This window comes from Limulus polyphemus, unplaced genomic scaffold (assembly GCF_000517525.1).
Source record: "Limulus polyphemus unplaced genomic scaffold, Limulus_polyphemus-2.1.2 Scaffold4054, whole genome shotgun sequence".
In the NCBI taxonomy this organism is placed as follows: Eukaryota; Metazoa; Arthropoda; class Merostomata; order Xiphosura; family Limulidae; genus Limulus; species Limulus polyphemus.
The window spans coordinates 11,124-26,450 of record NW_013669664.1 but is presented as its reverse complement, the minus strand read 5'-3'; the positions used below and the strand labels follow the sequence as shown (position 1 = coordinate 26,450).

Below are 15,327 nucleotides of genomic sequence, written 5' to 3'. Positions count from 1 at the left end.
CACACACACACACACACACACACACACACACACACACACACACACACACACACACACACACACACACACCTTTTATCTTTATCAGCAGTGGTACATCTCAACATGATTTTTTTTTGTTCTGAGTAGTTATTAAGTTAGATGTGCAAGTTTATTTTCAGAAGTGGGAGTGATGTATGATCGGTGCCCTTTTGATCCACTCATTTAAATTACCACCATGATTGAACTAGTAAACTTCATACATATTTTTGTCATTATAGTTGATCATACTTTCCTTTTAGTTGAGGAACTGAACAGTTCTGAATGTCAGACTTAAAAATTGGAAGTAATATTTAAGAAATGATTTGACAAGTAAAGCTTAATCAACATAGTTATGAAGTGTGAAAAAACCCAAGTCTGAATCAAATGTAGATTTGATTATTAGTGTTTATGAAATCTAAGTTCCATAAAATGACTTGGCACGTGTTTGTACAAACCCAGTCCAAACATTCATTTCGTGAAGAGAAACATAGAAATGTGTGTTATGGATATGAATCTTTTTTATGCAGTAATCACATCTTAAGAAGACTCTGAATTTTAACCAATGTGTCATTTTTAAAAAAATTTTCACAAATGTAACTTTTTTTTTTTCATTGTTAAAATCAAACCACATATAAGATTGAACTTGTTTATATGAGGTTTTGCAGACACAGGAATTCTAATACCTTGTTTCTCCATCAGGTAGTGGTGCTATTTGCTGGAAAGGAGGTGCCAGGTAGCCCACTCTATGTACATGTCAAACCAAAAGTAGATGTTAGTAAAGTGAAGGTTGATGGTCTAGAGCCAAGTAAGTTGTATTGTTTTGATTTTCTGTACTATAGTCATTTGAGAATAAAACATGTTTGATTTTTCTTATTAGCCTTGGTAAATACACATTCTGGTATTTGATTTGTTATATTTGTAACGCACATTATTTGATAATATGCCTTTTTATTCATAAATACGAGCCAACTTTTATTGTCAGTGTTATTTATACAAATACAAAACTAGAAAATAAATAACTGTCATCATCAATAAATGTACAAAACATTTGGCAACATATACCATGGATTTACTTTATATTTTCACAATACACTAAAAACAAGGGGGGAATGGTGTTGGTCTGTCTGTGGGTGATTGTTGGTCGAAGCCACTGAAGGCAAATGGTGGTCTAAATCGAGGAAATTATGATTTTAAGTTCATAAGCTTTACTCCTTGTTCAGCTAATTTTCGTGACTAGTTTTATCCCTTCATTTAAGAGATAATTAAAGAAATTGGATATTCCCAATATATGCTATCACTGTGTTTATCTTTCTGAGATAATACACTTCCCAATGTTCTACAATGGGTACAATTCCCCTTAATTTTCTTATGGTGTTTGTACAATTTTAATATATTTTGATGATTTTTGTTGCAAATTTGTGAGTAATAAACAACTATTTATTTTTTATCTAGAACAAAAGCTTTGTACATGTGTTGTTATTGTACTTACATAAAATAAATATTGTTTGATTTTTATTTTTTATAATTATAAAGAAGATAATTCCTGAAACACTTGTAAACTTATACCATGATGTAGAAGTGGTGTAATGTAACCAGTATCTAAACAACCTAGAGTATAATACTCCACAAATAAACATTGGGAGGTTTTACTGTTTGCGAGAGTGATAAAATAGTGTTGACTATGCATATATCAGATTGAGTTTTGTTAGAACTATAATGATAATTCTTATCTTGTTGTTATTTGCATTGATTTTTTTTTCCTTCGGTACAATAATCTTAGTTTTAAAATAGCATTACAACATTTTTTTCAATCAATAATGTTAAAAAAAAAATGATTTTATATCATGTTTGATAATATGTGCATATAATATCTCAATGATGGATGTATTGCATAAAATTAAGAAAGTTTTTTTTTTAGTATTAATGACTGTGATAAGAGATGTTCTGTAAAAACAAAAATGTTTGTTTAGAAGTCAATTTGTAGAGAAGAATGTTTTGTGAATAATGGAAATTTCTTTAGTACTGCCTGTATTTGCATATTGCTATATAGTTACTATTACAAGACTCTTAACAGTAACTTGAAGATTTGTTTGTGTTTGAGTGATGTATAAAATGTGTAACTGTGAATGAACAATATTTATGTGACCATTAAAGTTGCACTAGTTTGAAACTGGGCAGTTTTATTACTGTTATTTTAATGTACAAGGAAGCATGATTAGTGCAGTTTTACTGACACAACTTGGATGATAAACTTTTATTGACTGAAGTTTTTTGTATGCAGCCTGTACATTTAGTAAGGAATAATTTATAGATGCACACTGGTGTACTTAAACTACATGAATTATATTATGAGTGATAATTTTCAATTAATTCAATGATTAATAATAATTTTAGTTGTATCATTTTGTTTTGTTGTGGCTAGAAACGTTGTACATTAACAACATTCTAGGCTGATATCCATAGGCTATGTGTGTATGAATTGTGTGTTAACATGCAGTGAGAAGATGCTTGAACAATGAAGTTGCTAATTTCATTGCTAAAAAGTTAAGGTTTCTCTGCTATTTAATGATGCACTGATATGCGAGTGTATTGATAATGTATTAATGGTACTTGAAAATGTGAATATTGTGAAATACTGACATTGTAGCATGAACAGTGTGTGCGAGTTATCAGTATCATTGATTTTATTACAAGATAGCTCGTTTGTACTAACAGTTAATTATCATAACCTTTGATTATCACCTATATTTAAAGACATGTGATGACGTAATTTTAAAAGATGCATTGGTAACAGTTATAAAATGTCATGTTTCATCATTTACTTTACGAACTGAAAACTATTAATAGGAAAAACCAATGTAAGGCTTTTAGAAATAAGCCCTAATAGTATATACCTTGTTCAGCTGAACCAATGTAATGAAATGACTGTAACAAAATAATATAAATGTCTAAATGAATCATATTTAATTATACAAAATAATTGTTCAGTTGCATTGACCAGGTTTCTTGTCTTTCCTATCAGCGTACTTCTTTTTATTCTATTCTAGCATACGTAACTATTTTAATAATGTCTTAATGTATTGAGCTGCAGATAATTTTATTCTAACACTTGTTTAATCAATTCCATAACTTTGACTTTTTCACCTTTTCTGCCGATCTTTGTCTTTTTTTTTGAACTGTAAACAATATTTAATAGTGTACTTTAATCCTGGTGACTTTTTACATAGCTTGCCTTGTTCGCTACTAACTTAGAAACTGATCTTTTACCAGAATTTGTATGTATGTTAAAATAGCTTGTAGCTTTGTTCGTATCTAATGAGAACAAACAGCATAGATATCATGTTCTGTAATTGGTCTAACAAGAATGTTTGTACTGCAGAATGCTAGTAGTAACTTTTATAGTAACTTTTAGGTTTGTCCATATAGGTCTATTCAAACATTATCTTTCTCTTGCTGTTTAATGATTTATTAGTTGTGCACTACATCTTTATCTCCTTGCTATGATCGGACAGTTTGCCCATGTTATTAATGTGAATTAGATTGTTTATAATGTTAATGATCAGAACAAACATCTCCTGGTTATTGACCGAGTGTTTACCTAACCAACTATTGACTTCTATTTTTGTTTTTCTGGTTGTGAACTAGATCCATCATGACATTTGTTTTGACCAAATAGCATTCTCATTTATTAATTTTTTCAGAATCTTGGTTTTGAGTTTGCCATATGGCATGTTTATTGTGCAGGTTATTAATTTACTAACTGTAGATTAGATCTGTCTGAACCTAATATCTAAACAGCAGCATAAGAACTTAGGCAGGCTGAATAGGCTGCCCTGTCTACTTTCGTCCAATCAGCTGCTCCGATAAACTCCCTGCAGCAGTTCAGAGTTATTACCAAAGAGGCTGGTGGCTGCCATGCTGACTTCTCCATCAGCATTACCAGCCCATCAGGATGGAAGATCCAAGCTCACATCATTCCAACAGCTGAAGGATTTTTAGTGAACTTCTTGCCCACAGAGGTTGGAGAGCACATGTTGTCCATCTCTTTCAGTGGAACTCCAATCTACACCGTACCTTTCCTCATGGTAGATGCTAATGATTACCGTAAAGTTAAAGCGTACGGTCCAGGTCTATCACGTGGTTATAGAAACAGAGCTGCAGAATTCATGATTGATACTAGAGGTGCACGTCAGGGAAACCTGGGAGTGACTGTAGAAGGACCCTGCGAAACTGTCATCAAGTGTAGAGATAATGGTGATGGCACTTGCTCTGTGGCCTACTTTCCCACAGAAATTGGCCACTATTCTGTAAACATCACATTTAATGGTCATCACATTCCTGGATCTCCATTTGATGTCTTCGTCACGTCGGATCTGTTTGTCCGGAACATCAGAGTCACTGGCCTAGGCATACAGCCTCATGGTAGGCACCTGTCTGGTGTGTGTGTACTGCTCAGCATGCCTAGATTTCTTCAACTTGTGTTGTATGTGTAGACTGTTTGTTAGTTTACTACATTATAATTTTCTTTTTATTTCAAAAGTTGTATTGAAAACTTTTTTAAAGTTTGACTTAAGATTTCTAAGCTTTTTAACTGTGTTCATATTGTTACATCACAATATATCTGTTAGTTTTATAATTTAAAAAAAAAATTCTGTTAAAACCCATCACCTGTTTCCATTGAAAATGCAAATGACTTCCTTATAGAACTACTGTAAGATTTATTTTTTTGTTGATTTTTTTTTTCTTTTAAGTTAGTCGGAACATTTTATTTCCAAAAAACCTTTAAGGTATGTGTGTGCTATTTTATTGATTGATACCAGATTGACCAAGTGCTAGCAATATAAAAATGCATGAATAAAGACTCAAGTTTGGCTGTAATGGAATACTCGTGCCTGTTTCTAGAGTGAGATGACAATTAAGCTTTTTCACCGAGGCCTTTAGGTCAAGATTCTAAAGAAGGCTTCACTGTAGAAGCCAAAACGTGTTACACTCTACAAACAGACTAAAGCAGTCCATTAAAACCAAAACCATGTGATGTCCACTCCACCACCTAAAATACCCTTGAAGCAACAATGCAAGAGATTTTTCGGTATTTAATTTCAATTTTGTTGTGGCAAGTTTCTCAGTTGACTTTCTTTGTTTTTAATCCCTTATTTAAGTGTTTTGTATAGTCAAGACTAATAACATTTCTATTAAATTTTTGTGATTGTAATAATGAAATACTTGAACTTGTCATAAAAGCATAAATGTAACTCTCTTGTTTTGTTTCACATGGGAGACATCATATAAACATAACTTACTCTTAGCAATGTTTGTTGTAAGTAAATTGTGTTTATGTTGTTTCCTTTAAATGTTTTATTGATATTAATGGCAAAACAGTATAAACAATTCTAAAATTTAATTTCTTATATGTATTTCTCATTTAAAATTTATAAATATTTTGAAAACAATAAATGATTCTTACTACATAATTGTCAGTTAATTTTTTTTACTTGTACACCTATTACTGCACCTGAAAAGAAAAATAAGGTGAATTATGAATTTTTAAAACTTTGTGATGTATAATAATAATAATAATAACTCAAACAATAATTATTATTCTATTTTTCACTCTTCATTTTCAAAATATAAAATACCAACATGTTTGTTTAATTCGAACATTACCACTTCATGGAGTGACCTGATGCAATCCACGTTATTTTATATGTTTTTAGGTGTTTTTGTTGATTCACCAACGGAATTTGTTGTGGATGCTCGAGCTGCTTCCAAACGCAGTGATGCCAAGGTTCACTGCACCATTACCAACCCTTCTGGAGCTCGCACAAGTCCACTGGTGCAAAACTTTAATGATGGTACTTATAAGATCTCGTACACACCTTTAGAAGAAGGTAGGTTGAACTTCTTAACAGTTTTAAAAATAGAACTTTACAGTGAGTAAATAGAAAGTTTTTAATTCTCATTATCTGCTATACAAAAGTGTGTAAATATTTATGCATCTGTATGCACATACACTTCATTTTTCAGTATCTTATGATTTTAAAATCTTAAGTTTTTAAACCCTTTTTCATGTGTATATAACTTTTGAAACTTGTGTATATAAATTTAATCAATATTTTTATTTTACTGTATTATTTTTTTATTTAGCAATGAATTCTTTATTCATATGGTAATTGACACTTATAACATCAGTTGGTAACTTTACTGAGAAAATGCTTTGATCTTTAAAGTAATTCTTAACAATGTGTGAAAACACTCATCATGCTTAGTAATACACCAAAATCTGATACTAACAAAATGTCTGAAGATTGACAAGTCTTCAGGAGACTCTTTATACATTAACATAAAAACTAAACTATTCCAGTTACAACAAACAAATGTTAAATATTCTGTGAAACCCTGTTGACAACTTATAGTATTCTAACTTATTTTTCTTGTAATACTGAAATTGGTTAACTTAAGAATACTGCAGTTAATTTTGATTGGCAATATAATTAATCCATACTGAGTGCTTTAATCATGATTTTAACAATATTTTACTGAAAGCTCTTTATAAGTTGACTTGTAATCTGTGAAAGAGCAAGGCTTGTTTTAAAGACAAAATAAGCAGTTTTTTAGGTAACAAGTTTTATTTTAATATTTTCAATAAGCATAAGTTCAACTTTTACCATTTTTGTAACACCGTAATTGAACTTTTGTGGGGAAAAAAAAAACGTTTCTCATCTTTTTCTTTCAATTTCTTCAGGTTACCACACCATAGATATATCCTATGATGGAGTTCCAGTCCCAGGAAGCCCTTTCAAGGTCAATGTAACCAAAGGATGTGATCATAAAAAGTGTCGAGCATTCGGACCTGGGTTGGAAAAAGGCTATGTTGATAAGGTGTTTATACTGTTTCATTATGTGTAATTGTTTATTAGTAGATATCTTAGACAACCACTTACTTCAAACTAACTAAAATATTATTACACTAGCTGGAGTACCCATCCCTTGGATGGAAGTCATGTAAATTCTTGACTAATGAAAGGTTATCTTACGACATAAAGTTGCTTCCCTTGTATGTAATGGTAAAAAACGTAAGACTGCAAAACACAAAATGTGAAAACACATTTACATGTATATCCACTTTGAGCCAACAAATCTTCATGCTAAATTTGGTGAAGATCCATCAACAGGGGGGGCAAAGTAGTGGCCAAACAATTTTTAGGAAGTAAGGTTTTGAAGTTAATTTCAACTGAATAGAGATCTTTGGGGGGGGATGTGGGGGTACAGTTTTTCTGTTGAACTATAAGTGGTTAATTTGATGACGTGCTAAAAAAAATTGGTGGAATGTTTCTTTTAGGTTGAAAAATTTGAATAAACAGAGTAATTTCACAATTTTTAGACAGAAATATGTTGATTTAAACCATCTGTGTTCTCCACAAAATTCTAGATTGAATAGCTTTAAAAAAGAAGCTCCTGGGCTAAAGTTATAAACATTTCTTGACATTTTCCAATTTTACTGCATACAGTACTGAACATCACTTAAAATAACTGCTAATTCATAAATGCACTAAAATGACTTCAAGACCTTATCAAAAGAACCAAACTTACCTCCTTTGGGACCCAAAGTAGTTCCATACCAAATTTGGTTAAGATCCATCCATAACTGTGTAAATGGTGAAGTAACTGCAAAACACAATGTTAAACCCCAAATTTGTATGTATCTCTGCATGGACCCAACAAACCTTCATGCCAAATTATGTGAAGATCCATCCACACCCTGCAAAGTAGTTACATGGACATACAACAGACAGTCATATTATATTTATATGGATACATACAACAGACAGTACTATTATATTTATATGGATGCACACAACAGACAGTACTATTATATTTATATGGATGCACACAACAGACAGTACTATTATATTTATATGGATGCACACAACAGACAGTACTATTATATTTATATGGATGCACACAACAGACAGTACTCTTGTACTTGTGTAGACTCCCTTATTTAAGAAATTTCCATAGAATAATATTTAAAATAAATTTCATCTGACAAAAGCTTAATGATAAAACATTTGATAACCCTTGATTCATTTTAGGTATACCCAGTAGGCATTCTTAACTTTTGGTGTGTATAATCTTTGTGGAATGCTTCAGACATACAAATATTCAGTTTCTATGTATTAGAGATCTAAGACGTTTTTGAAAATGTAACATTAAAGGACCACTAGTCATTCCGAACTCATTGTCTTTTGTAGGTCAATGTGTTTACAGTAGACATAAAGAGTGCTGGAACAGGAGGCCTGGGGTTAGCCATTGAAGGGCCCTCGGAAGCCAAAATGACCTGCCAAGATAATAGAGATGGGTCCTGCACAGTTGAATATATTCCTACAGAACCTGGTGACTATGATATCCTGATAAACTTTGCAAACCAGTCAATTCCAGGTAAGAGTTCACATTATGATCTTTTTTATGGTTATATTTACATACAGTACTTTGCAAAAGTATTCACCCCTACCAATAATGTCACATTCTGATGAAATATAAATAATGTAAACATTTTGTTTTAATTCAAAACTCCAGTGATCAAACTTAACACAGCAGAACCTGGAAATAAAATGTATTTGAAATTTGCTGATTACATAAGTATTCAAATCCCTAAGTCAGTACTTGATGGAAGCACCTTTAGCAGCAATTACTGCTGTGAGCATTTTTGGATAGATCTCTTTCAGCTTTGCACAATTGGATGGTGTGGTTTTTGACCATTCTTCCTGGCAAAATTGCTTCAATTCTGACAAGTTCGTTGGTGATCATTGATAGACTGCAATCTTTGTCTCACCATTAATTTTCTATTGGATTCAAGTCAGGACTTTGACTGGGCCACTCCAGGACACTCACTTTCTTCTTTTGAAACCACTCCAGTGTGGCTTTGGCCCTGTGCTTCAGGTCATTGTCCTGCTGAAATGTGAATTTTTGACCCAGTTTTAAATTCTTGGCTGACTCGATCAGGGTTTTTTCTAGGATTCATTTGTACTCTGCACCATCAATCTTTCCCTCAATTCTGACAAACTTCACAGTCCCTGCTGATGAGAAGCAGCCCCACAACGTGATGCTGACACCGCCATGCTTGACAGTTGGGATGATGTTGATTGGGTGATGTGCTGTGTTGGGCTTGCGCTAGATGTAACTCTTTCAATTTAGACCAAAAAGCTCAATTTACGTCTTGTCTAACCAGAAAACCTTCTGCCACACATCTGCAATATCATTTACATGTTTTGTTGCAAACTCCATTCGAGATTTAAGATGATTCTTTTGTTAGTAATGGCTTCTTTCTTGCCGCTTGCCCATACAGACTCTTTATAAAGGGACTGGGATATTGTCAATGTATGAACACTGACTCCCATCTCAGATATGGAACTTTGCAAATCTTTCAAAGTCACTGTTGGTTTCACAGTGGCATCCTTAACCAGTTTCCTGCTTGCCCAACTGTTTAGTTTGGAAGGGTGGCCTGATCTGGGTAGTGACTGGGTGGTAAGAAGCATATTCCACTTCCTAAGGATTAACTTCTCCGTACTCAAAGGAATAATCAGCGACATTGAAATTTTCTTGTGACTTTCTCGTGCTCTGTGCTTCTCTACCACTTTATCCCTGGTTGGTTTGTCGTATTACTATGCGAGTTGTGGCTTGAACAGATGCATTTACTCTGAAGTTAAGTTAAACCACTTTGATTACACACAGACAGAGACTATTACACTAATTTTGCGACCTTTCAAACTAATCTTTTGCACCTGAACTGATTTGCTATAGCAAAAGGATTGAATACTTACGCAATTGAGAATATTCTAATTTTCTCTGAAAATCTAACTTACTTGCATGTTTTTTTTATTATTATTTATTTATTATTATTATTATTATTATAGTTTTCTCTGTTTGGAGAAAATTGTGTAGATTCTAATTATAAAGTCCCATTTGAAAGTTTCATGATTGCAAGCTCAGATGGCAATGAAATGTGGAAGCTTTGCAGGGGGTGAATACTTTTGTAAGTCACTGTACCTGTTCCTTCAGGTTCATATGCATGAAAAAAATTTTGTTTATCAGCAGTTAATGGTTGAGTGCATAGACGTGTAAGTTGAATATTACGCTATTATTTTTTTTAAAGGAATGCATTCTTCCATGGTTCAATATGTCAACATTGCTGTTTTAAAGGAATACGTGCAGTTGTAAAATTTGGTACGTCAATGTTGATGTTTTAAAAGAACGCGTGCAGTTGTAAAACTTGGTACGTTGATGTTTTAAAGGGACGCGTGCAGTTTTGAAACTTGGTACGTCGATGTTTTAAAGGGACGCGTGCAGTTTTGAAACTTGGTACGTCGATGTTTTAAAGGGACGCGTGCAGTTTTGAAACTTGGTACGTCGATGTTTTAAAGGGACGCGTGCAGTTTTGAAACTTGGTACGTCGATGTTTTAAAGGGACGCGTGCAGTTGTAAAATTTGGTATATGGAGCTCTAGTTAGAAACCTTTGAGTAAGAAGTAACATTACCACATTTTAAGTTTTATGTTTCTGGTTCTTCGGAACATTATGTATCTGTGATTGTGATATCGACAGGAAGTCCCTTCAAGGTGCCTGTTACCTTTGACCTTGATGCTTCTAAGGTCCAAGCTTATGGCCCTGGTGTTGAGTCAGAAAACTGCCGAGTTGATCTACCACTTCAGTTTACTGTAGATGCTAAGAAAGTTCCCCAAGCTCCTCTTGCAGTGGAAGTTCAATCTGAGTACGGTGAGTGGAGGATCAGTCTTATTCCTCACAGTAAATTAGGTCATGTGATTTATTCAGTAGACATTAGTCTAAGCTAAAAAATTAATGAAGAGTATTGATTCTTATAGGTGGTTGAGTACATTGTTAATTCTAAGTTTATGGTTACATTTTTGTAATTTATGACTCGTTTCATAGTCCCAGGTTTGCCTTACCTCTTAGTTTTTTATCTCAAAACAGTGGAAGACAATGTGTGTGTGAATTTTACTAATTTCATATTACGTTGACTCTTTTTTTTCTCTTTTTTTTCAGTTGAACTAGAACATTAAAGATAGAACTAAAATTAGAAAGCCTAAATGATTTGTATCATATTTTTTATTTCATGTATGTTTCTTTTTTATGTTTACCTTGGCTAGCTGTCACTAGGAGTATAAACAGAAGTTGCATTTCCATGATGAACCAGCAAGGCACAGCAGAAACATTTGTGTTTACATCTCAGCAGTGAAATAACTGCACAGCATATTCATTAAAGTTTGCTATCTAACTATCCATTTTGTGTATTCAAGTTGTGTGAAACAAGTCACAATCCTAAAAAAATTGCCAGTGTTCTAGTGTCAAAACTTATTTTTAAGGCTAGATTCTTAAGTTCTACTTCATAAATACCATGCCCAGTCAATCTGATAAATTCTGCTGTTGAGTTAAATATGTCATTGGCCTTTTGTATGATTGTAATGCCGTTATATTATTCTTATTGAGAAGCTGTATAGGATTGCTAAAAAAAATATTAAATTGTCATGCAAAATACAAATCTGGTAGCAACTGAAAAAATGTCATAAAAGTAAACTTTCTCTCTCTCTCTCTCTCTCTCTCAAAAAAAGAGAGAGAGAGAGAGAATGTATGAAGGCCCATAAGAGCAGTCCTTGCATTTCTAATTGCTTTTGTAGGAAAAAAAATTACTCAACATTATTGCTTTGTTTGATTTCATAATAAAATTGCTAACCAACCTACATCATTTAAAACTAGTAGTAATTCTTATTTCCAGTGTGTGTTTTCCCACAACTGGCTACAGACAATGAAAGACAGTTGGAGTTGAGATATTGTGGATTTAAGCACTCAATTACTGACCTTCAACTGATTCTCCTTAGTTACTGGGAAGTTTTACATCGATGTTTGGATTTGCCTGATAGATGGAATGTCCCCAAACACCTTTGGGTACCATGACCACAGGCATTATCCATCATGATAACAGAGGCATAATTTTCATTTTCAAATTTATATTATTTCTGGTTTTGTCAGGTGCTATGCCAAAGAAGCCAGAGATTAAAGACAGAGGAGATAGTTTGTATGATGTGACCTATTTTGCTCCTCCAGAAAATAGTTTGTGTAACCTCAAAGTCACATATGGAGGTCAAGACATTGAAGGAAGGTTAGTCCATCAAAATATTTTTTTTTCTCTTCTTCTCCAAAAATAAATATAAAAACCATTACTAAATTGCATTACTGAGACTTTCGGTTAGTCATGAGCCCAATTTTTAATGACATTTTATGTTTATTTTATCTGCAACACAAAAATAGCATTATACAATGAATTTAAATTACAACATTATATTTAAGTTATGATGTAACATTTATATATATAAATTAAGACATTACTATTTTGTAGCTTACTAGTATTAATATCATTTCTCTATTATATATTTTTATTCATTATTTTCTGAGATCCCTATCAATGCATAGTCTGTTTTATATTAAATTGCTATTATGTTTAAGTATTGTCTTTTCAACATTATCAACGCGTGTCTCGAAACATAGTTAGGATTGCTTCTTCTTCTTCTTTTGGATCACTTGTATGAATGTGTTAAACTTTTTTTTGTATTATAATAATAATAATAACAACAAGACCATTATACAAACCTTATTCTTAGTTTATTCTTGTATGCCGTGGAAGTCTCAATGTACTTGGAGTTTGCATGTTTTTATAATTGTGCTACTAGTGTTTGTACAGTTTCACATATTTCATCATCAGTCAGATTTTGATTGTATTTCATTATTCTGGTGAATTTCACATCCCTTAAACAAAGTAAAAAATCACCAATAGTTATAGAAGTAAACCCAGATTCACGGTTGTTACAGAAAATGTTTCATCTTTGGAATATTTATTTACGGAAAATTTGTTTTCTTATCAGTCCATTCCAAATGCTCGTTAAACCAACCTATGAACCTGAAAAAGTCCAGGTTTATGGTGCTGGAGTTGACAAGAAAGGTGTACCTGCTAGTTTACCAACAGAATTTACTATTGACACAAAAAAAGCAGGGTTTGCTGAGCCAGAAGTTTACGTTAAGGTAAAATTCAAAGTTTTATTTCAGCTTTCAAGTTACTCTAAGTGAAAGGAAATACATGTAGTTCTGAGTTAATACTTTATCTTTGTTTTAAGGGAATATTTTTAACATCCAGTTGAAGAGTCAGGGAGACGTGCTTGGTAGGTTGATTTCCAAACAAAGCTTTTTTTTGTACTCGTTTTAATTCTGAACATAGATTTGAAATCCTTGCAATATGAAATTTCTTAATTGCTCTCCAGCATAGCCATATTTCCAGGAGATGAGGGAATAAAACCGATAACTCTCAATCCAAAATTACACATAATGCATGGTTGTGGCTGCATATGTTGTTCAATACAAGATCTTATTCATCAGCTCTGAAGCTGTTTATTGCATGTTTTTTTTTTAGTTATGTTGATAAGGAAGACTCGGTCAAGTGTACTTGCCACTGTAAGGTGGCTAAGTTTCATACCTGCCTGAATGTGAACACTTTTAAACTTCGTATGTTTGTGGCCAGCTGTAATATGTTTGAAAAGTGAGGTGTTTTTATCAAGCACTTTATCAGAGTACTTTTTTTTTCTAACTTGAATGTTGGAAATTGTATGACACCCTCTGTAGCCCTCCCAATCCACTGAATTCAGTCTCATCAACTCTTTGTGGTTTTTAAAAATATATAAGTAAACTTTTCTAACCTACTTCAATATAGTTTTAAATTTTGCAAATAGGAAACATTGTTTTTAATTATTTATTATAATTTAAGTATTACACAAGTGCCGGTAATTCATATTTAAGTGTAACCTTGTTCTGTATGTTTACATATATAAGAATGATGATAATTCAAAAGTGATGTCATCTTTTAGCATCATACCATGTACTTGTATATTATTGCATTCTATGTCTCAGTTTGATAATCTCTGACATGTGTATCCTTAAGTTGAAAACAAGATCTTTCACGATTTATAGACAAACAAATAGGTTTTTTGAAAACGATTTCTAGCCTTTACGCTTGTAAATCCTTCAGTCTTGTGCTTCAATTTGAAAACCAATTGAAATAAGTTTAAAACAAGCCTATGCTTTTATCTTTAGGATATCATAAAACATAACCCACATTGTTATGCACTAGAAAAACCATTGTTCTCTGCTAAAGAAAACATGTATAAACCTTGTGGTAATACTTCATGAGTGAGCAAAACAGTAAAATGACATATGAGAAGTTTGAAAATATAAAATAATAATGGTATTTAATCAGTTTCTATCTATACTTAAGGGACCAGATGGTAAAAAAAGGAAAACTAAGCTAACAAACAACAATGATGGGACATACAGTGTCAGCTATGTGCCTGATGATTTGGGTGAATATCAAGTTTCAGTTTTCTATGGTGGTCAAGAGGTTCCTAATTCTCCATTCCTAGTCAATAGTTACCCAGTTGGTCAAGCAGAGAAATGTCGTATCACAGGTTAGTTACTTGCATTTGAAATATATATATGTGTGTGTGTGTGTACATGTTTTATAATTCAGTATGTATTTTTACTATATGTTTAAAACTGTAATCAAAATCACTATCCCCCCCCCCGAGTTATTAGTACTTATTGAATTTCAAGTTTTTTGATAATTTTTTGTTATGATGTCAGTTTAATGAAACTTTTGATCCCTATAGAAAGTTCTGGATCATTAAACATTAGTGCTGTAGTTCATGATTATGTCTGTAAGTTGATTTTATATACAACTTTAGTTTCATGTTGTCTTGGAACATTTTCAGTTTACAAAACTCTGACAATACATTCATCAAACATGAAAATATGAATGAATAATTATTATTGTTATTAAATTTCATATATTTGTATTTTCTTTACTAGAGGGTGTACAAGAAAAGATAGCAATTGGAGAAGAATACTGCATCACAGTGAATGCAGAACAAGCAGGAAAGGGTGCTGTCAACTGTCATATCTCCAGTACATCAGACTCTGTTTCTGATGCAGATATTGAAGTGGAAGACAATGGTGATGGTACGTTCTCCATTTACTACACCGTGAAAGAAGTTGGGGAGTACATGATCTGTATCACTTTTGGTGGTCAGCCAGTTCCTGGTGGTGTTTACACGGCTGATGTAAGTAACTTTATGGATATATCTATAGATCAAAAGAGTAAAATACTTGAAACAGTTGTACTTACAAAACTTTTTTGTTACTTTTTGGAAGATTAATACACGTCATTTTCAAGATTAATTATCAGATAACTATA

The 15,327-nt window shown here is 32.6% G+C and overlaps 1 protein-coding gene across 1 annotated transcript in view; it reads left to right on the top strand.

Annotated features, from left to right (window-relative positions):
* The window catches only part of LOC106470512 (filamin-A-like), a gene marked incomplete at its 3' end in the record, with an annotated part of 89,285 nt that extends 74,092 nt beyond the window's left edge, over positions 1 to 15,193 (top strand). The window contains exons 15-23 of the mRNA XM_022399118.1: positions 718 to 823; positions 5,733 to 5,906; positions 6,761 to 6,897; positions 8,271 to 8,457; positions 10,620 to 10,790; positions 12,063 to 12,192; positions 12,953 to 13,109; positions 14,353 to 14,542; positions 14,943 to 15,193. Coding sequence (XP_022254826.1) covers positions 718 to 823; positions 5,733 to 5,906; positions 6,761 to 6,897; positions 8,271 to 8,457; positions 10,620 to 10,790; positions 12,063 to 12,192; positions 12,953 to 13,109; positions 14,353 to 14,542; positions 14,943 to 15,193 — 1,503 coding nt within the window. The remainder of the gene's footprint in view (positions 1 to 717; positions 824 to 5,732; positions 5,907 to 6,760; positions 6,898 to 8,270; positions 8,458 to 10,619; positions 10,791 to 12,062; positions 12,193 to 12,952; positions 13,110 to 14,352; positions 14,543 to 14,942) is intronic.
* Between the last annotated feature and the right edge of the window lie 134 nt (positions 15,194 to 15,327).